We start from the raw sequence: 26,254 nt of genomic DNA, 5'->3' as shown, positions 1-26,254 counted from the left end.
TATTAAAATGAAGCGAAAGAATACCTAATAATTACTTTTTTTAAAGGATTAATGTGGACAAATATACATCAACTGTTGAGAAAAGAACCAAGGACGAGGCGCAGAGCTGGCAACAAAGAAGAGAGAAACAGAAGAGAGATGAGATAGAACAGGCTAAACTTGTTATTCAAAGGTAGAAAAGTATTATTATTTTCTAATGTAAAACAGGTAGGATGCACCACCCTCTATGTCGTCCCAATTAAGAGACTAAAAGTTGCTAAAAAAACACTAATGGCTACGGCTCTACAGGCTTTTAGGGGCCTTTGGGGTAAGCTCGGTTAGTGATACGTCGACCCTCCACTTCCAATTTTAGTTCCAAAAAAAAAATATGTAGGGTAATTTTTGTAGGTACCATCCTTCAAACTAGAATTCTCTCTACCTATGTATTTTATAAGAACTTGACTGTAAAGGAAAACCATATCTGTTTAGCGGATAGTGAGATCTTAAGCTGCAGACAGATAAAAATCCTATTACTATTAAATTAGTATTTAGATTTTTTAAACTTTTTTATCATAAAGAAGTGGCTCACCTTTGCGGTATAACAGGCTTGATCACTCTGAAACAATCATCCAATTAGATCCAGTCATGCATTATCAATAAACATAAATCTGACAACATTGCATTAACGACATATTAATCTTGGCAGCTGCTGATTCTTCTTATATTGGCAGCTGGCTATAGTCTTGATAAATCTAAGCTCTTGCAGCTTATTGTCTTCATTAGATACATTATAAGGGTTATCATCTTGTCCATTAAGATCTTCTTCTTCTTAGTCTAAAAGTAGGAAGAATATAGATCTGCGTATTTTAGGAATAATGAGGAATTAGAGAGATTACGTCTGGAGAAGGAAGAAAAAGAGAAAGAAAAGAGGAGAAAACAGAAAGAAAGACACGATGAAATATTATTGCAAATGGAACAGAGCAAGCTGAAGAAAGAGGAAGATAGAAAGAAGCGAAGAAGAGAAGAGGAACTTATTCAGGTTGATAGATAGATAGTATATGTGGATATCCAGTAAACCAAGTATCCAGTACATTTAGAAACATCCTAAAACTATAGGTATATGATTTTTTAGCTTTCTAACGTGTGTTTAAATGTACTTCGTTTTATATGATCTCCACATTTAAACTGTCTTCTATTTTAAAAATTGATTGGTATTTTGTGATACATTTGATATCCAATACTTATAATGGTTTGCTGCTTAAATTTTGAGATTATCCTGCCACCTATCATTTATATATTTATTTAGAAGTTCACTAAATTTCTCATCCTTGTTATTTAAAGGAGGAGGCGGATAAAATTGCCGAAGAGGCGAAACGGCGGGAAAAAGAGGAAATGGAAAGAATCCGCCAATTTTATGAGCGGCTGGAACGCGAGGCGGAAGACAGAGAAAGGCGGGCAGACTGGCGGCTTAGGAGAAATAATCCTTCTTACAAATATAGGTAAGGGCATTTATTACCTATTAAGACAAAAATTTATTATTTCAAATAAATAGATTTCAAACCTTTTAAGCTTAAAAAAGATCAAATGCTACAATGAAGTCAAAAATACACTAATTAAGAATTTTATATAGGGAGGCAGGGGATATTTGGCTGTTTTTTACACTAGTCCCCAAAGTATTATAATTACGTTTTCATATTTGGTGACTTGAAAATTTGAGAACTTAAATGAACATTGATTGGTTAAGTTTAGTGTCCTAACGCTTCAGCCATTATTTGCAATCTACAGAAAGGTGTAATTTTTGTATCATCAATGGGGATGGACATCAATTTATCGGCCATGTCTCATCCCTTTAGATCCCCGATTTTGATATCTTTCTTTCAGGAGAATGTTATTACACAAAGAATTACATGAAGAAGAACTCAACAGATTGGCAAAAATTAAATATCCTTTGAATACCAACCATGGATTAATTGAAGAGGTAAGATGTTGTATTTTTTTAATCATTAAGTAATAAACCTTGATCCGCAACACTTAGACTTTTAATTTGTTTTAATATAAGCAAAAATTTAAAGGAAGTAGAAAAAGGAAAAGAATAGCCTTAAATCTATTTAGGGCCAATACAAACCTTAATATTAACCCATTAGTGCCGAGCGCCACTTTTATGGGCCGATCGAGCTGTAAGTTTCAGGGAAGCTTTATAATGGTCAAAACGGAATTCGTATTTTTTTGTTTTGCTCTAGTGGCGTGCACAGGAAAGTTGCAAAAAAACCGGTTCGGCTTGGCCATAAATACCAACCAGGCATTAACACCCGTTTTTGGTGCTTTCCCCCAGTTTTAAAACCCGGTTGACCTGTATAAACCCGGTTATTTTGACCAAAAATCGAAAAATGTAATTTTTGAACGCCAAAAGTGAGATGAACACTTTTTAGAACTTTGATACGATCCGTAATTGAAAACTACACAACCTCATGTAATCTAAAGAGCTACAAGTATAATACGAAGCGATTTATTTCAAATTTCGTGTTTAGCCGGCGATTTCGGGTAAAAAACCCTGTTTTGTTGTTGTTGTCAAAAAAGATCTATTAGTGAAACCGGGTAATAAAAATTTCAGACTCAAAATGGAAATGCCGAACCGGGCCTATATAGGGCGTAAAAAAACGATAAAAAAATCATATAAAAAATAATAATTTAAATAAAACGAATTCACAAATAGATGTACTTGTCAATAAACTTTAGATTTAACGAAAAAAATCAGCGACTTTACTATAAAAACAAAAAAGTTAGATGGGGTATTTTGAATTTTCATGATTTTCAAACTACCTGCTCCAGGGGGAAATGAAAGCCAGGGTAGTAGAGGGGGGATTCATACTGAGAATGATGCAATTATGAAGCCGAAAACCGGTTTTTTTTACATTTTCTGGCACCGGGTTTTAAAACCCGGTTCGGCACTAATGGGTTAAAAGGAATAAAAATAAAAACAACTTTTTATCAAAGGAAATAGATCTATCTAAAAAAAATTCCCTTACCAAAGTAGTAAAAATATTTTAGGGTATCACACAAAATACCCCTCCAGCTCCCTTTATTTTAAATAAATTGAAAGTAAGGTAATAGTTTCTCATTTATTTGTTAGGTTAGGTTAGGGTAAATTGGGTACAGGGCTAGAACCACCCCACAGGGGTTAGACATGGGAAAAATCACCCTCTTCACCATGTTTCAAGTTATTTCAAGAATTATAGGAGAGGGGTAATCAGTACTCAACCGGTCACTTATGGGAAAGCACCAAAATTTTCTTATTAACAGTGTTATAATATTAAGGAACTGATATCTGGCGACGGGATTGTAACCGAGATCAAGGGCGTGTCCTTAGAAGCAGACCAAGAGGGCAATTATATCATTGTTTGTACAGACTCACAGGCAGGGTTACTCAAATATATATATAAGATCATAGAATCATCTAGAATCACATTAAAGTTTTGAGGGGGAGGAAGTTACTTTTGTGCTTATCTAGTGTCAACTTCTCTTGGTAAGGTTAAGGACCCGTCTCTTAAAAGATGTTAAAAATCTTCCATGGACCTATGTCAAAGGTACACTAATATAAATTGTACCTTTAAATTCTTAAATGTACATAAATCTTATTAAGTTCCAAATTTTTAAATAGAATTCACATCGAATTATAGACAACTTTTCGTGGATATTAAAATAAAAAATTATATAATAAAAACAAGATTTTTTAGCCCCGAGGGGCCGAATTCTTTTGCTATAAAAACTGTTATTGATTTATGGTTTTAATATTCATATTCATATAAAATTGTCTGTAATACATTGATATTCATGATTTTTCTGTATGACTTAGGACAGGTTCTAATCCAACGGATATTATTTGGTTCCGAAGCCATACTGAAAACAAAATTATAATATAGAAATATTTTGTAACCCTAAACATTTACAGGGCAATAGAATAGAACTGGGGTTGGACACCTTGGACAAATATGAATCACCTACAAAGGTATGAATAAGCAAAACTATATCACTTAGCTAGCTTTAGTTGTAAAGCTACTGATTGCAGCTTATACCAACAACGAATTTAATTTGGAAAAAAAATCACGAAACCTAAATAATATGTAATTTCAGTTGTCGTTTGGGGGCCAACACGTAATGAAATTGGGTGACCTTTTCATCTGCTCCCCAAATATTATTTTAGATTTATTTATTTAAACCTTATTCCTGCACTGATTGATTTTGAATTTATGCCCATGAAACTGGAAAGAAGATGCATTTGAGAATCATCATTTCTCAGCTGCTATTCAAAATAGAAGGCTGTATAACGCCGTTGCGAGTATTCTTATATTCAATGATCATTGTATTTTCGTAAGTTCTATGAGAAAATGTGTTATTCTCGGCTCCTATTAAAGATAAATGTCATAACTATTTTTTAATATCCTTGCAAAAGGACATCTATTACATTTTTTTTTGTCAAGACATTTGGCTATTTTTGCTGTTTAAATAAGTTATTTTTATTTTACTAAGCATTTATAGATTTTTCAAGGGACTCCGTCTATCCAAACAGCAGAAAATAGCTGGATGTTTTTTTTTGGCAAAGTTAATTAACCTCGGCAAAGATATATTCGTACATTTAATTAACTGTCAAAATTCAACATTTTTACAAATATTTTTATTTGTAAAATTTATGCTTTGGTATTTGGGATAATAAAATTCTGTTTTGTTTTAAGGAAAGCACCGCTGACGTCATGGAAATAATAAAATCACAACCGTATCTACAACTTCCAATACAAATAAGGTTTGTTAAGCTGTTATATCCTATTAAAATGATATCCCTGCAAACACTAAATAATAATGTTTTCTCCATTATTAAAGGACATTAATTTGTGAAGCAGTGGAATACAAACAACTGGAAAATTGTAATAAATTCAAGAAAAGAAAACCCTCCACGCAGCTGTCACCATTCCCAGATAGAAAACTGGACACTGTGCCGCATATTTTGAATCAGAGGAAATCATCTATTGCTGATTATTTATATCAGGTAGTGTTCTAGTTTTAGTATCAAACTTAATAAAAGAATTATTTACTAAGCAAAATTAGTATTCTTAGTTTCAAGTAAAATTAGAATGATATTAATTTGCTTATAAATTTAACTCTTAGTGACATCTTTTGTATTGAGAAGTGTTTGGGTTGTTTTAGATTTCCTATAAAAAAATATTTTATACAATAATGAAGCTATGGTATTGTTTACTAAACTTTTCTCTCTGATTTTCAAATGTGGAATAAAAGGCGTTTTCTTTAAAAGTGCCTTGTTGAGCACATAGCCCCCTGACCCCCACCCTCTATTTTTAAAATAAGTAAAAAAAAATAAGGAGGAGAGATTAGTTCTTTTGTTTCTTTCCTTATTACTTCAGTCTAGATAAGGCTATGTTTGATTGGGAAATAACTGCCTCGAAGATTTAGCCCGCCCACCTAAAAAACTACCCTCTCCTTAAATTATTTAAGAATAGGGGTGGCTCCAGTCACCCGATAGGCAATTTTAGGGAAAGTACCGACGTAAAAATAGTCTGAAACCATCCTGGAATTACGTCACATCGCAAAGCTTCCCTAAACTTAAGATCTTAAGCGTCAAACCAAAAACCTTACTGCTCTATATAATAGGATGGCTACACAACCGAATATCCTGATAAGAATGGGAACATGTCTGGAACCGAGGATGGTGTTGACTCCCCAAATTCTCCAACAGCTAAGTCAAGGAGGCACTCACAACAGATAGAAAGGATTTTATATCCACAAAGGTATCTTTTATATTATAAATCATATTCTAGCATATAAGGGTTCCAATAAAAGTTAGGTATAATTACAAAAAAAAGTTTGTATGTTCATTTTGAAAATAAAAATTACTTTTTTTGTTTCTTACTTTAACTTGAAATTAATTTGATATTTGAAATGGTGACTCCTAAAAAGATAAAGAATAATGTTTTATAAAAGCATAATAACTTTAACTAAGTCTTAATGTAAATAAATCAACAATTAGGATCTTTACTTGTTAATGCTCGTTGTCTTGTTTGATTATTGAGCTACGCTTTTATGGTTGTTTTCATCCTTGTTTCTGTTCTGACGTTAAAATTTGCCTAAAATTGTGAATTTATTAAATAAGACTCATATATTTTATGGAAAATGAAGTTTCCAATTTGGAATTTGAATATTTTTTTAGATATTTCACGTCTGAGGCTGAAAAGATAGAATTTAAGAGGACAGACATCCAGTTAAAAATAACTGGAAAACCTTTACCCTACACTAAATCATTCCCGGAGCTAAAACAACCTTCAAAACAGGTACATTTATATAAGATTCTTTTACAGAGTATCATGAATCATTAAATAAAAGTAACAGGAGGATGTATAATCTGTCTGTCTGTGTGTGTACCAAAGGATCTCGCTAACCGCTTAATCGATATGTAGAATATAACATGCTGTCAATTTGATTAATTTTTGTGAAATATTTTACATTAGTCATAATATATCTTTTTCATTTTTTTCTAGGAAATCGATACAACTCTACCGATCTTGGAAACAACAACATTCCCACCATTGAGTCTAATCCTACAGAACTCCATCCTAGTGCCTCTGCGCGCGCAACAGAAGCTTGTGGATGCCGCGTTACTTTCTCAACTACTGGTTGATTATAAACTTGAGGATCATCTGATTGCTTTGCGAAGGTATGGGTGTAAAATTTGGAATATTTTTATCTATTGCTATATCCTGTTTTCATATTTAACTATCTAATAGCATAGCTCCAAGAGAAACATATTACTTCATAGAAAAGTTTTTGTTGCAGACATAATTTATGTTTAAAAAATTTATAAAATTGCTTTTATTTATTTTATTTAAATTTAGATATTTATTTTTGGCGGATGGTGAATTTGGTCGGCAGCTGGTCATCTCAATGTGTATGCTTGGAAAGGTAATGTTTTACTTTTGAAAATCTACCTTGTTTTTTTTATTTTTAAATCCTTGCCCTGTTATTTATGTTTTATATGTTGAAATCTGTCAGTGTCTAACCTTATTTTTGGACCACCTTAATTCTAACTTTTAGAAGTTTAATAAAAAGTAGTACCTAATGTTTTAAAATAGGCGTTTTTATACATTTACGGTCAGTATGTCCGTTTATCCCGATGTACAATGCGTTCTATTTTAGGCATGTTAAATCTTGGCTTTCGATTTTAAACTTGGTATAGTAACAGTTAGGTACAATATTATTTTCTACGTTTTATTTAGGAGTTAAATCCAGCGGCTGAATTAGCCGGGGAATTGCGCCAGCACCTGGTGGAAAATGCTCCGGTACCCGCCTTGTTGTGTCCAGGTTCTTTAAACAGAGTCCTGGAGGCCGCCATAGCAGCCTCGCAGGAGGGAGCACATGATCCATTGGCTTGGAACCTTACTTTTGCTTTAAAGGTAAGATAAGTAATTAAATATTTATATAAAATGGTGGAATGTATATAGGTGTTTATATACAAGTCTATAACAAAAGATCTTTTTAATCGATTTTTAAGATGCGTCTTATTGCATAATGAAAGAGTTATTTTTGTCTTTTTAAAGGAGCACATATATATTATATATTGAACTTTTCCATCAACTTAAATCTTTTTTAATGCTTTCTCGTCATTTGTATGGTCTCAAGAATCTCTAACACATTGGTCTCCAAGAAGGATAACAATTTTCTGCTTTTTTAAGAAACATTTAGGCTTCTTTAAACTAATGTACAATTTCTTGCATGAATTGACTGTTTCTGATTTTTATTCAAATATGAATATAAAATATAAAATTTAGGACAAGTCTGATTACAACTTGTGCATTCCTGGTTTGAGTCTTGGCTATAGAGTCAGCTGGCCGTGTAATATTTTATTAACACAGGTAAACAATAATAAACAACTGTTCAGGGTTGTATATTCTGCATGGGATACCCTGCTTAGGGGGGGGGGGGGTCGAAAATATGTAGGAGGGGGGGGGGGGGGATGAAGAAATAAACAGTCCTGAAAACATTTTTTTTACTACTTGGGAAAAAACAAGAAAAATATGTGGGGTTGGCGAAATAATGAACAAAATAAAGGATACTTAAACATTTTTCCATTTTTTCAACCTCCTTAGGAGAAAAAAAGCTTCATTAATATTTTTATGTTTACCTAAATAAAATATCAATCTATAAAGAGAACTTAAATATTATTTTGTATTAGGAGGTATTAAGCAAGTACTCAAGTGTGCTTGAATTTATGGTCAACATTAGAACCTGCCTTGTTAGTTTGGAATTGGATTGGGGTCATCAGAATCTAGTCTTGAGACACCAAAGAAAATCTTCCAATTTCCAACAACATAGATTAAATATTATGAGGTAATCATTTATAAACACTGTCTATCTAAATTTGAAATAACACATATCGCAAAAGCCCTACATAAAACTGAAAAAAATGTAATAGTATTTTTAGTATGGCTTAGAATCCGATTAATAACCCGTGGATTAGAACCGGATCTCAGCCATACTAAAAAATAATGTATTTCATCGAATTACAGATATTTTTCCACGAATATTAGAATAAAAATTATAGAATTTTAATACTACGGAAAGCTGTCTATAATCGAAGCAATAAATAGCTAATTAAATATTTTTTGACAATTTCATTTAGCTTCTTTGAAAAGCTTAGTAAATATAGCTTGATGTAATTCTTATTTTTTAAGACATGAGATGTTAAATTTTGTAAGAAATCTTCATTCCTATGTGACATCACAAGTCCTAGAAGTTTCGTGGATTGAATTTCAGGTTGGTTGTGAAGTTGCTAGAGGCCTCTAGGGGCATGTAAAATGTTTTCTTTTCAATCTATGTTAGGATCAGCTTTTTACAAAAAAAATATTTTTTCACCGCTAGATGGGGTTAGTTATTTTTTTTTGTTTTATTAGATTACTCTTGGGACGGTGGTGGTACCTCCCCCCAAAATAGCTATAGACCATTTCAGGACTTATAAGGAGCTACACTTTAAAGCAGAGCCATAGCGGTTTAGCGGTTAGCGAGATCCTTCGGTAAACACAGACAAAGAGACAGAGATCCTGTTACTTTAGTCACATTTATATTTCAGCTGAAGTACAATTTTAAAAATTGGCAAATAATAAAAAATTATCCATCCTTAAGATGGAGAAATTTTTTATCTCTCTTGCTTTACTTTTTTTTACATATTTTGTACGTAATTTTTTTTTTAAGGAAAATCTGCATAACAAAGTGACAAACTTGGATGAATTGATAATATGGCACAACAAGTATCTCAATAGAGTCTTGTTCAGGTATCTTTTTCAATTTTAATTAAGGGGGGGGGGGGGAAGTTTTGACACATTTGCGTAAACAGGGAGTATAGGCTTTATCTTTGGACTGAGAGGATAGGTTATTAGGGATAAAATCATTCTTATATGATGAATTTTCCCAAGTTTTAAGATTTTTTGGATAGGCCTCCAGGTTCCGGAGCTCCAGGCCTCCAGGTCCTCTCTGTACAGGTAAAAATTAAAAAAAATAATTTTTTTTTTGAAGAGTTAGAAGTCAACCTATGAAACAAAATATGCATATTTTTGAATGTTATTCACATATTTGAAGAAAAAAAACGCATATTTTGTTTCATAAGTTGACTTCTAACTCTTCAAAAAAAAATTTTTTTGATTTTTACCTGTACAGAGAGGACCTGGAGGCCTGGAGCTCCGGAACCTGGAGGCCTATCCAAAAAATCTTAAAACTTGGGAAAATTCATCATATAAGAATGATTTTATCCCTAATAACCTATACTCTCAGTCCAAAGATAAAGCCTATACTCCCTGTTTACGCAAATGTGTCAAAACTTCCCCCCCCCCCTTATTCTTCTTTAATTTACCATTATGAAAACGGGGGGAGGGGGGGGGGGGGTTACTGTTGAATCGATATGACATACTAATAATATCTTGTGTGCTTCTTTCTTTTTATAAATTAAAAAAAAACAAGGTCTCAAATGACTCCAAGTAAAATAACTCAGTGATAATAATGAGAAGATATAAAATTAGGTGTGAACAACATTAGATATTTCAAATTGGAAATCCTATATTTTTTAAGGTGTTTATTGAATCAAAAAGCTGCGCCTGTCATGAAGTTTATCAAGATGATTTTCCAGGCCATCAACAAATTCACCAGGTAAAGATTTAAAATAATGAAGGGGGGGGGGAGGGGGGGTTGAATTTTGCAGAGATCTTGTAAACCTGATATTAGAGACACTTGAAAACATTATAGAAACCAACAAATGTATATTTAGTTTCTGGAAAGAGGTTACAAAGATACAAAGGTTACGAGATCTCTACTTAGATAAATAAAATAGAGTATTCCTTTGATAAAACAGTATGTTTTGGGGTGTAGTAGCTAAGTTGCGGGGGTGAGATTTCAAATTTAATTCTCAATTTTACAGTTGCAATGCAATCACGCAACTTCTTTACCCATCACCTCCCTTCCTACTGGATGAACGAACTGACTAATAAATGAGTTCCAAGTTAACTAAATTGACTAGTTTTATCCTCTCCTAGTATCCACGTATATTAAATCTGCATCTATTTGAATTTCTAATTTAGTTTGGTATGTACCTGGAGAGAGCCAGGGGATCAACAACTGTGGGACCAAATAATCAAACAATATGCAGCTTTTGAACGCACTAGCAAGTAAGTTTAGTGAGGGGGGGGGGAGTTTGTACAGTACACTTATAGGAAATGAAAATTCAGTACCAAATTTTGCCCTGGATTGTTGGGCTTGTTTTTATAGTTATCAACCTAATTCTTTTTGTAATCTCTCTTGTATAATTGGATCTACCTATAAAACTTTGAAAATTGAATTTTGGGACTTTCCTTCAATGGGCTAGTGGGGCAAAAGACCCCTCCAAACACTAAAATTTTAAGTACTGAACTTATTTTTAAAGATATGGAGCTGATTTTTTATTGGAAACTATTTTCACATAACTGAAATAAGTAGTAACTACAGATTTCATTTACGCACTATCCTTCTAGGGGCTTTAGGGGTAAAACAACCCCCCAAAATACAAAATTTATACGTTTTGAGCTTACAAGCCCCTAGAAGTAAAGTGCAAAAATGTAATATGGGGTGGCTAATCAACTCATTTATGTAATAAAAGGTTCCATTTAAAAAATTAGCTCGATATCTTAAAAAATACGCCCAAAACTTAAAATTTTAGTGTTGGGGGGTCTTTTGCCCCACTAGCCTCTTGAAGGAAATTCAAAAAATCAACTTTGAAAGTTTTACAGGTAGATCCAATCTTACAAGAGAGCTTACAAAAAGAATTCGGTCGATAACTTCAAAAGCAAGTCCAACAATTCAGGGCAAAATTTAGTACTGAATTTTCATTTCCTATAAGTGTACAAACTTCTCCTCCCTTATTTTTAGGAGCAAAGCTGCTCTATAATTCACTTTGTCTATTCGTCCGTAATGCTATGGGGGAAGGGTGTTTTTCTCAGCTGTTATATAAACATAGAATGTAAATCATCTCATCCTTATCTTTTTCTTCACCTCTCCTGTTAATTTTGCTCTATGATTCAGTTTGTCCGAATGTCCATCGATGATTTTTGTGCTTTTCTTACTATGGATGTTGTCATGCCTCTTTGTTTTGTCCTTCTTGACTATCTATAAGTTGGCTGTTTACATTTTACACATTTTTTAGAGAGTTTAAAAGAGGAGCTATTTTTAAAAGAAAATGTAAGTTTCTTTGTTAATAATAACCTCCATAATTTACGTATAAAATCTTTTTAAGGTTCTTTTTCAACCTGGTAACAAAACTGATGGTCAGGGGATATGACACTCATTTTCAGGTAAAGTTACAGTATTTCACAATCATTCCCCTCAGAAGTTTGAAGCCTTTTTGTTACTTTTCAATTTTTTTCAAAGAATATTTCATACGTTATGCGTATTTTTTTATATTTAAAGTTTGCTTGATTTTATTAACAAATCGATGAAGATCTTAATTTTTAACTCATTTACTTTTGTAAAATGAGTGAGTTTCTAATTCTCACCACATATATGCCATTTTACAGTAGACATGTAATTTATAGTATTTAAAATAGAAAAATATCCTTTGGTATGTAGGACCAGGTGTTAGGACTTAGGTTAGTTGGTATTTAATAATAAAATCAAGAATATCATGAAAATATAAAAATAACATTAGAACGCATAGCAAATTTTTTGTTCTAAATATCAAGAAAGATAAAAATTCTCTTAAAAGTGAGGCAAAAAATAAATTAAAATTGGGGAGGCGGATGTGCCACTTTTTGAATCCAAAAGTAAAACGTGCATGATCTCAGCCCATAAAAAGAGTTACAGCTCTAAAATTCGGCACAGCAGTTGCTTTTGTGGAGAACAATATGGAACTGTGAAGAAACGGCGGCGAAACTGCCGCTCCCGCTGAAAACCACCGTTTCCCGCCGAATTCTTATTGCCTTTTTTCGCCAAAATAGACAGTTCTCAATCATCTAAGATAAATTTTTTTTCTCATACAAATTTGGCTGGAAATGGCGATTTTCGGCGGGAGGGGCGGTTCCGCCGCCGTTTCTTCACAGTTTCATACTGTTCTCCACAAAAGCAACTGCTGTGCCGAAGTTTTGAGCTGTAACTCTTTTATGGGCTGAGATCATGCACGTTTTACTTTTAGTTTCAAAAAGTGGCACATCCGCCTCCCCCCTTTCTAAAAAGAATCATAATAAATGGAATTATGAGAAGGGTTAGCCAAAGAATTTGTTCCTATCTCAATTCCAAGTTTAATTTTATCACTTTAAGTCAATAAATCCCCTTCCCATTTTCTCCTTATATTACAATTTTTTAAATAATTGAACCCCTTGATTCAGGATTTGTTAACAAGATTGAATTTTAACGGATACTACACAACCAGTCTCGACAGCTCTTCCTCACTCTCTGTAATCTCATCAGGATCTAATTCTTCAACCACTATCAACTCATTACCATGAATGTGAATATAGTCTTGTATGTGCTCAAAGTTAGATGGGAGCTAATAATGCTGAGCTATTACTATAATTAAATTATTAATTAATTATTAATTAAAAGAAATATTAAACAGTTAGAAAACAATATTGCAAACATTAAAATATTTTTGTTAAAGAATACCTAGATCTTTAAGAAATTTTATCTTAAGTGCCAAATATTAGCTGATTACGAGATGGTTCAACTCACCCCTCTCCCCCACCTTCCTATTAGGTTCCACTAATTATTATATAGCAATTAATTAAATCATTATCTAACCTAATTAAAATAGTGTTATTAATTAAGCTATGTTAATGTATAGTATAGTTATATGAATCATTATTTATGTGATATTTTAATTTTAAGAAAATTATTCTTTTATAAAGTCTTATTTACCAGTTACCCTTATTCTAGGCTGTGTATTGTAAGTAATTTAGATATAGTATTTTATCCAAACTAGATTTATGATTTGATTATAATAAATAAGTTAAAAAAATTGATTTCAGACTTGTATAATAATGTAAAAAATATGACAAGGGGATATTTTGCCCTACATGTGCGTACAAATTTTCCTCTTTGATTTCTGGCGGGAAATTGCCTGCCATAAAAATGCCAATAACAATTGTTGATTTGAATGATGATGTTTTGGAAAGAATATTTACCTTCCTGGATTTTAAGGATTTATTGGCAGCTGAACTGTGTTGTGTCAGGGTAATTATTTTCTTATTTAATACTGAATTTTGTGATTTTCTTGAAATCGCTTGTGGACTACAAAATTTTTGTGTGTATGCTTAAATTAGATTAAGTTGGGAGTAAGGGTTAGAAGAGCCCCACAGGGATAGGGACTAGTAGGGCCAGAGCTATCCAAGGGGGCTAGTAGCATGTCTTTTTTTTCAACCGGTTTTAGGTATGAGTAAAAGCTTCATTTTAAAAAGTGATAAATCGTTATTTTTTGCTTTCTTTGTTTTATTATGTTCCATTTTATTTTTGTAAAACAGAAGAGAACTTTTAAAAGTCTTTCTCAAAAACCCTCAAAGCAAAAACTTGAATTAAAGCTGTATTTTTTTCAGTGGAAAAACTTGATCGGGGACAGAAGATTATTTAGACAATTATCAAGGAAATAATCAATAAACAAAAATAATAACTTTAGTTTTCAGTAAAGGGATTTACTGGCGAGGGTGGTCTTCTGTCCATGACAATTTGTCAAATTTAGTGATAATTGTTTAAATATTATAGTAGAAAGTTGTAAATTCTCCGTCTGTTTTTAAAAGATCCATACTGAACAACATTTAAGGAACTGGCAAGTTCTGTAACACCTTTTTTGGCTTAGTTGCTTCGACTTGGTTTCAAAAAGTGGCACATGAACCACCTCCCTTCACAAGACTATGAGAGTTTATTGACAATTAAAAACTTGAAGGCAAATCTGCAAGAAAACAGTGCGTCTAGAAACAAAGTTTAGCCAGCACACATTTACAAAGCACCTCAAGAATATCAAAGCTTACAGAGTTGGCCGTGTTAACAAAATTTATAGATCTATTAAATCACATATTGGGAAAAAGTGAAAAAAAGACAATTTTTTGAAATTATCATATTCTTAGCACTAAAGACAAATTAATTTTTTTGTCAACCTTCGTGAATTTATATTTTTCAGAGAAAGTTTCAAAAAGTTAAAAACTTGCGAGTTTTCAGCTTTAGATAAAATAAACTTAATTTTTTTTTATGTGATATAGAAAAGTTTAACAATGAAACTTCAAATAATTTCCGTGATTTTTTCAATATCAAACGTTGGAGGATATAATTGGAATCACGGAGAGGCTTCGACTCCAGCTTTATGCCCAGGAATCATTACTTTATATTCTATAGAAGCAAAGCAAAAACAGGATTATATTTGATGATTTGTATTATTAAATAGTAGTATTTTATTCACTGCCTCGCTCTTTCAAAGTCCGGGAAGGGGTTGTGACTATTTTGGGGAATGGTAACAGCACCCTTCTAAGATAAATCCCACCCCCCTAATATTTTTTTTCACTCATGGGGTAGTTTTAAGCTATTTTTTTTTTTAAGGATTAAGGCTATTTTTCTGCTTACCCCACCACATCATATACATATAACCTAGAAGCTGCTGCGCAGCCGCTAGTGGAAATGATAGTAATGATTCTTTGCCAGGTAAATACTGTGGGAGGATCCAGCTAGAACAAGGAAATTACAGCGCATGTGGAGCGTGTCCCAGGAAAATATACATATTTTTAATTCCTCAATAATCAATGCTAAAAAAAGATATAGTTTCATTTCTATTTTCAGTTTCATTTTAATTGAATTAGGTTTTGTGCGCTAACAAGTTTTCGTCGTTATTTTCAAGCATTTAGAAGAAATTAAGAAAATGTGTATATTTTTTATCTATGCAGAGGGTACCACGTGGCGGAGCCTATGCAATCCTCTGAATGTGTTGCTTGTACCGAGGAACCTGAGCTGTACGACTACCTGTACCTGGCATTCATCTTCCTTATCACCCTCCTCTCTCACTGGGTATCCGTAGATTTTGCCGCCAAAAGAAATAAGCTGACCAAGGAGATTATACTGGTTCATGTTTCTGCTTTTATTGAGACGTGTGTCTCGGCTGTTGTTAGTATTCTGCTGTTTGAACCAATTGGAGCTTTTTCATTGCACTCCTGTGGTGTTAAAAGGAAAGTTCATTAGTTTTATTATTTAATTTAATGCTTAGCTAGGCTTTTTAAATTAATTTGTAAAAGAACAGTCTTTTCATTATTTCGTCCGATTCATGGCTGATCACAATTTTGAATTTACTCCTTATGTACATAGATTAAAATTATTGGTGAAAAAATCCAATTTTACCCTTTTAAGATTTTCAGTGAGAATGTATTAGTTTACAGTCTTATGTCTCCTCCCTCCCTAAGAGATTACCATTCTGTTTTGCCATAATCTAATGAACTTGATAAAAGATTATCTGACTGGTATCCCGTGCTGCACAACCCCACACCCAACTATGAGGAGAAGCTTTACTGTACCCATGAAGTTGTCTATCCTCTGTTCTCTATTGTCTACCTGTTCTTTGGACTAAATCTGTTGGCTCTGGTAATTGTTAGGCCATGGTTGTCAAGTAAATTATTGCCAGGCAGGATAGAAAATAGTATGCACTTTTTTTGACAAGAAATTGTAGTCCGAAGGCTTATTTTTGATTATTTTAGTATTGTTTTTTTAGAAAAGCTATGTCTTGGTCATAAGGGTACTATGCATGAACGATAGCAAGTACCTAATCTTAGCTGTTAACATGAAATATAAATATAAATATATATCAATACATTATAATTTATTGAAAAGCTTAAAAGTGTAAAAAAAAGTTTTATCAAAACAATCATTGAATACTTTAATGACGTCAAGGTGTAAAAAAACACAATAGAATATCGAAAAATATTCTTTAAAAAAATAAACAAGTGCTAACATTTTTCTAATCCTGACAAGGTCGTGGAAGACGCGCAGTGTATGCCGCGCTATATTTCCTTCCCATCTACATGCTTATACATACTATTCTAGGAACATACATATTTTGCAGAAATGGTTTTGAGGAATTTTTTTTGAGTAAATCAATTTTTGTAGCTAGGTTGAATATCTTTCCAGAGATATTAGCACATAATCCTATTATATAAAGTAAAAATTTTTTGTTTGTATGTTAAGATTTCGCCAACTAAGAACTGATAAAGCTCTCAATTTTAAAGATGGTTTATGTAGATCCTGTTATGGCTTTTGGTTTTTATTTTTAGCTTTTTTACTGGGCTTTCTGACTTAGATGCTACGGGTGCAGCCGCTAGTCTAAACATGAAAGATCTATGATATGTAAAAGAAAATTGAAAGATTTCTTGAATAAGAAACAGTACCTACCAAAGTACCAACTTGTTATTATTATTTCATCACGCTGAATAAGGTATATCAAACAAGCGAAATAAATCTAACATAATATTTGGGGGTCAGATTAAAAGGTCGTCTTTATTAAGATGTGTTGCCCCCCAAAAGTAAATATTTTTGTTCGTTACAACTATTGATTATGGTATAAAAAATATGTTGTGCTTAGGAGGATTAATCTACTACAGTTATCCATACATAATATTGATCCTAAGTTTGATTTCATCAGCCGGACATTATGCATTCAAACTTGATCAATCCATTAGGAAAAAATTTGAAATTATCTTGTCATGTTTTTAGTTAGATTCTTTACAGATAGATTCTTTAATTTTAACTCATTTTTTAAAGTCCATGTTATCTTTAAACATTCATTTAAGTAGTCAACATCCCCCTAAAATTATATTTGGAGTGAACTGTCTGGTCATTTATTAACCCCAACAAGGCTTTACACCATCAGGGGTATCTCTGTGCACGCCACTGTATTTAAGTGTCTTTTGATTAATAATTAACAAATTCATAAAGATAATTTTGATATTTTGTGCAGGAACCTGTTCCTCTCAACTGTAACAGATACCAGAAATATAATCATTGTGCTGGGTCACTGGATGCTGCATGCATTTGCCATCATATCCATTATTACAAGGTTTTCATTCAATTGTGTTGAAAATAAAATTTCTAAGAACAGTATGCTTGATATGCATGCACTAGGGACTTGATTGTTTTGCCTAATCGTCCAAGAAAACACCATTTAAAGTTTGAAACCGGTAGAGAAAGATCAAGCATTTTTCATTTTAAATTACCTACTGTTTTCACGGCAGCTTCTCTGCAGTGAAGCACAAAGATTACCCTCCCTTACTTTAAGAAAATGTTGTTTAGTTTTCGTTTTTGTGTTTATTACTTTAAGCCAGGTTAGGTTATGTTATATTGTGTACCTACTGGTTTATGACACCGTAGGTATAGGCACCGCAGGGTTAAGTAGGAAAAGTAACTCCTATCCCAATTATTTATTTCACATGTTAAGATTTTTTCTATCTTTTTTTTTTAAAATAGTTGAGGGTCTTAGTGTTCGCTAGGTTTTTTGAGGGAAAGCAACTTTTCTACCTTAATTTGCACCACAATTTAATGAAGCTAAATAATTTTAGTTTAAGCAGTACAGCCCACTACAGCCTGCTGGCACTGGTTCCATGTCCTGCAGCTTTCTACATCTGCACTGCCAAATTTACAAACCCTGTCAAAATTAATAAAATATATGAAGACCAATGAGGAAAAATCTGTTTTCAAATACTTTTTCGGGACTTCTGATTTGAATAGTGAACAGTGAAAAAAAATAAGATGACTCTTATATCAGTTATTTCTCATAACTACATTTAATAAAAAACCCTTAGTGTTGAAGAAATGTAAGAAAACTGTAAGTTTGTTACTTTATGTGAAAAAATAATTGGAACAGAAAAGTATGAAATAATCGAGTAAAATAATTTTGCGGAACACCTTAGTAATAGAGTATTTGTATTATTAAAAGATTTTGGAAGTTTTATCATAACATATTATCAAGAAAACTGAACCCTCCCCCCATATAATATTTCAATTTTTTTTCAATAAGGGTTTGGGTATCTGTCCTAGTTACGCACATTGATTTTTTTTGTTTAGAATGAATTATGTAAAGATAGTTGTTCTTGAATAAATTTTTTGTTGTCATTAAAAAGTATTTATTGAATTTAGAAAGCATTTGGCGTGTTCTATAAAGCTATACATAATGATAAATCTTATTATTAGTAACGTTTTTTTCTGTAGCTTAAGATTTCAATAACAGCATCACATAGGTCCCTAGAAGGAATATGGCTATTTTCAATTTAATTCTTTGAATTATTTTAGGCTATTTTTCTGTCCCATTCAAAATAGGTGAGCTTCCGCAAAAATTAATATAAATGGGATAGGGATCATAAATCTTATTTATATGCACATAAAGATCGGTTTCCTGCTGTTTTCATCGACATAAAAAAGAACAAGGATGACAATATCATTAAAAGCAGTGTCAGAACTGAATAATTAGAAAATAAATAAAATGAATAAAAGTCGAAACAAAATTGTGAGTAAATTTGTTAGGAAACAGCTTAACTACAGATATTGTTTAAGGACATAGTTACATTTTTAGGACTTAATTATAGAGATGCTTCGCTTTTAACATTGTTATTTGTTGTCCTAAGAATCAGTATTTCAGAAATCAGATCAATCGGATGATTTTATCGCATACAAATTCGTTGTTAAAAAAGATAAAAATCAACATGTTTAAAATGGACGTACGGACATTCTGGGAACGATTATACAGTTGCTACGTACCTGACTACTACAGGAATCACCATGCAAAGTTTGGATTCGATAGGACAATTCTAACCAGTTTAAATTAACGAAAAGAGCTATCTGTCTGTTACGTACGGACAGACCCTAATTATAGAATAGCTTCGCTGTTAAGTATGTAATAAATATATGGGAAGGTTGTTGCTCCTTGATCATTTGGGATCTTTAAGACTTAGTTTCGTACGCCTCAAAGGCCCATGAAAGTTAATCTGCGGCTGCTGATGAAGGTGGCTGATTCTTCCTCCAAGCCGCTCAGAATTCTAGAAACCGCGATGTTATAGAAGTTGCTTTCTATGAGTGGCGGTGGATTTTCGTTATAAACCATTTTTTAGCAAAACAGGCAAAAAACGTTAAGATATAAAAAAAAACTATAAAGCAATTTATGCGTTGGTTTTAAACCCATTTTATTGAATGTCGTTTTTTTGTAAGAATAAGTATTTATGTAATTTTAAAATTCATTAAATAAAATTGTTTTTGTATATAAATTGTTTAATGATTTATAATTGCTTAAAAATGCTTACTAAGATAATTAAATACAAATATTTATATAGTTTTCATAATACCTAACATTTCTCGTATTCATTCGAATCCGGTGGATAAGAACCTGTTCTCATCCATATGAAAAAACTATGTCTAGCATCGTATTATATCCAGCTTTCTACTAATATAAATATGTACAATCATAATTGTACATAATACATTCTATATCCGCGGAAAGCTGTTTATAATACGATGCGAGAAATAATTATTATAAATGTAAATCATATTGTTTAATAAAACTTCAATTAAAGTTTATTTAAGATTAATCATATATTCTTAAATGATACGAGATAGTTGTATCGAGCCAACTCTAGTATGATCTATCCTTCTTTCCCTGTTCAGGACGTTTTGATAAGAGTGACTCGGGCCCTAGACTTTTGCTACCTTTATATACTATAGGAAATGTCCCTTCCTGAGATTATGTAATCAAATTATATATTTTTTGTCTGTAGCTTAAGATTTCGACAATTGCAGAACTGATTAAGATCCCTCTTTAAAAGAAAACTTCCCCGGTCCCGGGCTGGCTTAAAGCTATTTTGCTTTTATATTTATGTTTTAGTAAGGTTTAGGCTTTTTCGTTTGTCGCAAATATTTATAAAAATTTAAAGGGAGACAGTTTTTAAGATTTAGATAAGATACTTAGCTTTAAATATGTTGTTATCATTATTATAATTAACATAGCATATTCATGAGATCTAATTCTAGTCATATGTAAATCTAAACAGGATTATCAAAAGTTAATCCCCTTTTTATCTTCTGGTGTTCTTGCAGATTATCAAAATATTCTCACCATTTTTTTTCCTGTTTAACTTATGATCCCTTAAAATAACAGACTTTCTTGAATTTAAGATAATAGTCAGCTTTCCGCGGATATTAAAATGAAAAATTTTAAGATTAAAACCAGTTTTGTTAGCTCTGAGGGGATGAAGTTGTCTATATTACGATGCTGTACATAATTTTTCAGTATAACTGAGAACCGGATTAATCCAGCAGATATTTAATCAATTGAATTTCAAAACTTGGTAAATGTTTAATGTTATAAGTTAAACTCCACATTGTTGGAATTTCATCACTGTTTTCTTTTTCAAAAGTCCATTTCTGGTTAATAGGAAGCCATTAAAGTGATCCAGTGTAATCTTGATTTCATCTACCTACATATACCTTATAGATGTAATATTATATAGAGATTTAGTAAATTTTTCATGAATATATTAAGGCGTAAACTGACAGAAAAAAAAAGGAAAAACATTCAGTCATCAGATGAAAACAAAATAAATCCAAACTCAATTTTCATAAGTTCATACATTACTCACCAAAATACTTTCTGGAAGCATTACTCACAGATGGGTAAACTAACAGACCGTCAAACAAACGCTTTAAAAATCTCTAAAACATAATTGATTCAATTTTAAAGACTAAATGATGTTCCGGTTAAATTTTGATGTGTATGGAAAAATGTGTTACGTAGATTGGATCATAATTGCTGCATACATAATATCACGAAGAAGTTGTTGCATGTTGCTTAAATATGTGTTTGTTGGTTAGAAACTCACAGTGCAATTTTAATGGACTCAACAAATTTTATAAACGAACAATAATAATTTTCGAGTATCACAGGTTTTAAATATTCAATAATGTTATTACCTTTTTGTAAGGCACAGCTGGAATTTTTAATACCAGTTGTTTTAGCCCCGAAGGCTTGGCTATTACAATTTATTTTATGATTTTTATCTCAATATTCGTGAAAAATTTTCTGTAATACATGCTATACATTATTTTTCAGTATGACTGGTGACCGGTTCCAATCTAGCGAATATTAATCGGTTTCGAAGCCATACTGAAAAATCAATTTAATTAATCTCAACTTGGATTTAACTGTGAGATACGTGTGTTTGTGTGTGTGTATGTGTGGAAGGAGTTTGTGTGTTTGCCTGTTTCTAAGAAATTAAGTAGTCGTAAGACATCAGTTTCTTTTCTAATTAAGTGGGACAAACATGTTTAAATTTAGTTTTATGCTTAGAGAAACTTAACTCTTATATTCATAGGCAAAGCAGTATCAAATCATTATATTTTTTAGTTTTATTAATATTGCAACCGGTTCTCAGCCAAACTGAAAAATCTTGTATAACATCGTATTACAGCCCTTTTTACAAAAATAATGAAATAAAAAATATCAAATTAATACCAGTTTTGTTATCACGAGCCTTCGATCCCTTGGTGCTAACAAAACTGATTTTATTATAATAATTTTTCATCTTAATATCCGCGGAAAGCTATCTGTATTAGGTTGTATAACGATTATAACATTTTAATATTGAATTAGTCACCCATGTTATTATAATTTTGTAATATATTTTAGATACATAAGAAATGTGGAGGCGATTAATATTGCTTTCTTGCTTAGTAGCAACCGCTTACAGTAAGATATTTTCTCGTATTTATTTGAATCCGGTGGATAGGAACCGGTTCTTATGAATAGAAAAAAAACTATGTCTAGCATCGTATTATATCCAGTTTTCTACGAATATAGAAATGTACAATCATTAGATTAAAACTAGTTTTTTTAGCCGGTGCCTTCGGTACAACGGGGCTAAAAAAACTAGTTTTAATCTTATAATTGTACATTCTATATCCGCGGAAAGCCGTTTATAATACGATACGAGAAATAACTATTAAAAGATAAAAAATATTATCATTTCCAGCAGTTTCTAATTAATTCTATGTCATATTAGTGGCTACACCCCTAGGGTTTTTATGTGTATTCCAATTAATCATGCAATTGGCGATCACATGGCGAAACTTGAAATGTTCTCCCTCTTCCAACCGTGAATGAAGACGTTAGAAATTACAAACTTTACCATAAGATCATTATATTGACAGAATAATTTGGAAACTTATTCCCGTATTATTTTGCGATATTACAAAAATGCGATACATCATTTTGTCTACTTTAAGCAAAAGTATATGAATTATGGTGTAAAAATAGCATACTGGTTTATGCATAACGATTATTTTATAATGCAGTAATATAAACATTATTGTTTTGTATACAATGAACAATTTTACAAAGTTTGAAAATGGTCAGACATTTTTTATTTTTCTTTTACAAATGTCCCTCGAATAAGTGTTCTAGACATATAGACCTAAATCAAAGCAAAATGGATGTAGAATATACATGGATATTGTGACATTTTTCGTCAATTTGCTAATTTCCCTGTCATTTATCAGTCATTTCGGATATATTAATAATGAGGGGAAGATCGTTATTGTAGCTATGTTATGTGTATCTACAAGTTTAACTTTATTAGAGTACATTATAAAGTGGTGTGATATCCAAGTAATAATAAATCCATTAATCCAGTAATAAGTTATGTTTATTGTTTGTAGGTCTGTGTTGTCCATGGCATGCTACCTCCAATGTAAAATGTGCCTGCGATGATGGAACACATGGTAACAGATAGTTTATTAGATTCGATTGCACAGTGGGCCAGAATTGGCCAAAACGGTTCAAAATTCAATAACTCAAAAACTATTGGTTTTAGAGAAAAAATTGTAAAACATGAAATGTCTATCTATGCAAAAACTAAAAGTTTGCTTATTCGTGTATACTCAGTTTTGGGGGAATTTTCGCGGATTTTTTTTTCAATTACTACTAAACTTCATTTTACAGTTTCAACATCAAAAGAACAAATTCATATTTTTTAATTTTAAGCAACTTTGCTTTTATGTACAATTAACCTCTGACCACTCCTTCATGTGCTTTTGGTGTATTTTTCGCGGATTTTTTAAAAATTACCACCAAACTTCATTTTACAGTTTCAACACCAAAAGAACAATTTCATATTTTTAAATCTTAAGCAACTTTGCTTTTATGTATAATTAACCTCTGACCACTCCTTCATGTGCTTTTAGTGTATTTTTCGCGGATTTTTTTTTTTAAATTACTACCAAACTTCATTTTACAGTTTCAACACCAAAAGAACAATTTCATATTTTTAAATTTTAAGCAACTTTACTCTTATGTACAATTCACCTCTAACCACTCCTTCATGTGGTTTTGGTGTATTTTTCGCGGGTTTTTTTAACCTACAGAACTTCATTTCACAATTATTGGTTGAAACGTTTAAACACTCAACTCAATGAAACAACTAATCAAAATTAACTAAAGCCCCCTAAAGTTGAAAAGCCAAGGAATTAGAAAACATTTTTATAAAACTTTGGGGACTTTTGTATTATACACACTGTCCCCTCTCACTCTCTCTGGAAAAAGCAGTATAGTAGTTTGGGAGGGAGGGGGCATTGGGCTGTTTATTACTTTAGTCCCCAAAGTCTTATAATAACTTTTTCTTATTCATTGACTTGACAACTTTGGGGACTTATTATTAAATTTTGATTGTTTGGTTCTGAAAGTTGAGTGTCCAAACATTTTAACCAATAATTGTAATCTACAGAAGGGGTAATTTTGTGTATCATCATTGGGGATGTACATCGATTTCAAACTTTTCATAATAATTCCAACAGTAGGGTACTATCTAAGAATCTTAGTATTCAATGTGTTTTTACTTTATAAAGATGCATGGTTTTCATTCTTGTTCAAGGGCGTGCAAACATTTTTAACTGAGCTGGATCTTTAAATCGTTTATAGGTGATTTAAACCGGGGCGATTCATTCAGCGCGCCATCAAATTATTAAATACCAATCTTTAAATTGAAATGGCATGGGCGATTCAGCGCGGTCAGTTGCGCCGAACCGGCGCGGCAATGGTAATCAACTAGTGGCATTGCCGCGCTAAATTGGGGTGATTCATATTTAATAAATAAATATTTTTTTAAAATTAGTTTAATATTTTATTGCAAAACTATCGTGAAAACATTTTATAGTTATTTTTAAAATAAATTTTATATTTTTTTTATATAAAACACCGTACTGACCCAGTTTAAGTTAAAAAATTGTATCGGCACGTATCGATATTTTAGTGTGTGCGCAGGCGATTTAACAACACCGCGCCGAAAATCTTATAAAAATCCATGTTTTATAGGCGCGCTGTGGCTAACCACCAGCGCACCTACGGTTCACCTCTAAATCGCCCCGATTCAGTGCACTATAAAAACGATTTAAAGATCCAGCTCTGGAGAGGGAGAAATACCCAGCACTATGTTCCACGGGTGACAAAAAATCGTTTTTTACATTTTGGAAAATACACTTTTAAACAATTGTTTAGTAATATACACAAGTTTTTGGAAATAAAGCCGAAAGAATTAGCTCTTTACTATGAAAAATAAGAATTTTATGTGTAATTATACCAGAGGTATGGAATTAAGTTCCTTTTCATCATTGTAAACAACTATTTTTAAGGTCAACTAAACTACATTTCAAATCATCGTGGACCCTTTATTTTTAAAGCTATTTTTAAGTATTATATATTTTTGGAATCAGTATGTAATAATTTATACGTTTAGCCTTTAAAAGAAGTCAAATCTTCATTTTTTGTTGTAATTGTAGATGGTTTTCTTAGCATACCCGATTTCTGTAAAATAGACAATTTTCTTCTAATGAAAATTTTACGTTTGGTTCCAGATCTTTTAAGACCAAAAAAGTCCAAGCAAATCCTCTTACATGGTGATATTAGATGTATGTATAATATCAGACAACTTTACCCTGTGTATGCGAAGCTATGCGAAGTTTGTTTTTTTAAGCCCTGAAGATACTGGGTCTATCAAAAAATAACAATTTTTTAAGATATAAAAGTAATTTATTTATCTACTTATTTCCAACACATGTTCATTTAAACTAAAAGTAAAGAAAAGTTTTAAATAAAGATTATCCCTAAATGTCTAAGCTATTATCTGAACCATTTCACCTTTTTATTGGGGGGGGGGGGGGGGGGAGAGGGGAATGCCCCACTTATATCCACATCTGAACTTATTAGAGCTATAAGTTTTTTTTAAATTATGTGGTTTCCTAGTTCAAATATATATTCTTATTTAATTTGTTAGCATTATTTACTCCCATCACCCTTTAATTAAGCAACCTTTTACCAAAGGTGCTTTCATACTTATTAAAAAAAGACAAGTAGAATTTGTATTGTTTAAGATAGAAAATGCTTCCTTTCAAGTAAATTGAAAATAAAATGAAAGTCTTACATATCAAAGATTTATAGGGATTAGACAATGGCCGAGAAATTAATGTACATTCTCAATGCTAATACACAAAATTGCAAAATTACAATTAGTGAAACGTTTGGACACTCAACTAATAAAACAACCAATCAAAATTCAACAAAAGTCCCACAAATTGTTATGACTACAAATAAGAAAACGCTATTTGGTGAATTTGGGGACTATTATAATAAACAGCCCATTGTCCCCTCCCTCCCTACATATACACACAGAAAATAAATAAGAAATCTGTATGTAAACTTTAGATT

The 26,254-nt window shown here is 31.9% G+C and overlaps 3 protein-coding genes across 4 annotated transcripts in view; all 3 read left to right on the top strand.

Moving 5' to 3' along the window:
• Nucleotides 1–13,084, top strand: part of Grip163 (gamma-tubulin complex component 6) — a 29,594-nt gene extending 16,510 nt beyond the window's left edge. For both annotated transcript variants that reach the window (XM_080175284.1, XM_080175283.1), the window contains exons 20-40: nt 47–172; nt 850–1,018; nt 1,321–1,478; nt 1,861–1,957; nt 3,295–3,393; nt 3,929–3,985; nt 4,710–4,777; nt 4,855–5,020; nt 5,641–5,777; nt 6,197–6,317; nt 6,525–6,700; nt 6,879–6,945; nt 7,260–7,436; nt 7,812–7,895; nt 8,216–8,370; nt 8,715–8,796; nt 9,232–9,311; nt 10,102–10,179; nt 10,608–10,694; nt 11,795–11,852; nt 12,882–13,084. In XM_080175284.1, coding sequence (XP_080031410.1) covers nt 47–172; nt 850–1,018; nt 1,321–1,478; nt 1,861–1,957; nt 3,295–3,393; nt 3,929–3,985; nt 4,710–4,777; nt 4,855–5,020; nt 5,641–5,777; nt 6,197–6,317; nt 6,525–6,700; nt 6,879–6,945; nt 7,260–7,436; nt 7,812–7,895; nt 8,216–8,370; nt 8,715–8,796; nt 9,232–9,311; nt 10,102–10,179; nt 10,608–10,694; nt 11,795–11,852; nt 12,882–13,001 — 2,362 coding nt within the window. In that variant the 3' untranslated portion in view covers nt 13,002–13,084. The remainder of the gene's footprint in view (nt 1–46; nt 173–849; nt 1,019–1,320; nt 1,479–1,860; nt 1,958–3,294; nt 3,394–3,928; nt 3,986–4,709; nt 4,778–4,854; nt 5,021–5,640; nt 5,778–6,196; nt 6,318–6,524; nt 6,701–6,878; nt 6,946–7,259; nt 7,437–7,811; nt 7,896–8,215; nt 8,371–8,714; nt 8,797–9,231; nt 9,312–10,101; nt 10,180–10,607; nt 10,695–11,794; nt 11,853–12,881) is intronic.
• A 1,350-nt stretch (nt 13,085–14,434) lies between these two features.
• Nucleotides 14,435–18,693, top strand: LOC145330807 (JNK1/MAPK8-associated membrane protein). Its single transcript, XM_080175473.1, has 8 exons — nt 14,435–14,854; nt 15,182–15,244; nt 15,420–15,698; nt 15,975–16,147; nt 16,495–16,658; nt 17,050–17,195; nt 17,474–17,575; nt 18,075–18,693. Exons 1-8 carry the CDS (start codon nt 14,757–14,759, stop codon nt 18,193–18,195), a joined length of 1,146 nt encoding a protein of 381 aa, XP_080031599.1. The 5' UTR covers nt 14,435–14,756; the 3' UTR covers nt 18,196–18,693.
• A 3,491-nt stretch (nt 18,694–22,184) lies between these two features.
• LOC145330051 (uncharacterized) overlaps nt 22,185–26,254 on the top strand; it is a 14,435-nt gene continuing 10,365 nt past the window's right edge. Inside the window, exons 1-2 of the mRNA XM_080174589.1 lie at nt 22,185–22,246; nt 23,215–23,277. Of these exons, the coding sequence (XP_080030715.1) occupies nt 22,198–22,246; nt 23,215–23,277 (112 nt within the window). The 5' untranslated portion in view covers nt 22,185–22,197. The remainder of the gene's footprint in view (nt 22,247–23,214; nt 23,278–26,254) is intronic.

Source organism: Acartia tonsa, chromosome 10 (genome assembly GCF_053477335.1).
Source record: "Acartia tonsa isolate MP-2025a chromosome 10, ASM5347733v1, whole genome shotgun sequence".
In the NCBI taxonomy this organism is placed as follows: Eukaryota; Metazoa; Arthropoda; class Copepoda; order Calanoida; family Acartiidae; genus Acartia; species Acartia tonsa.
This window is presented reverse-complemented; position numbering and strand designations above follow the sequence as displayed.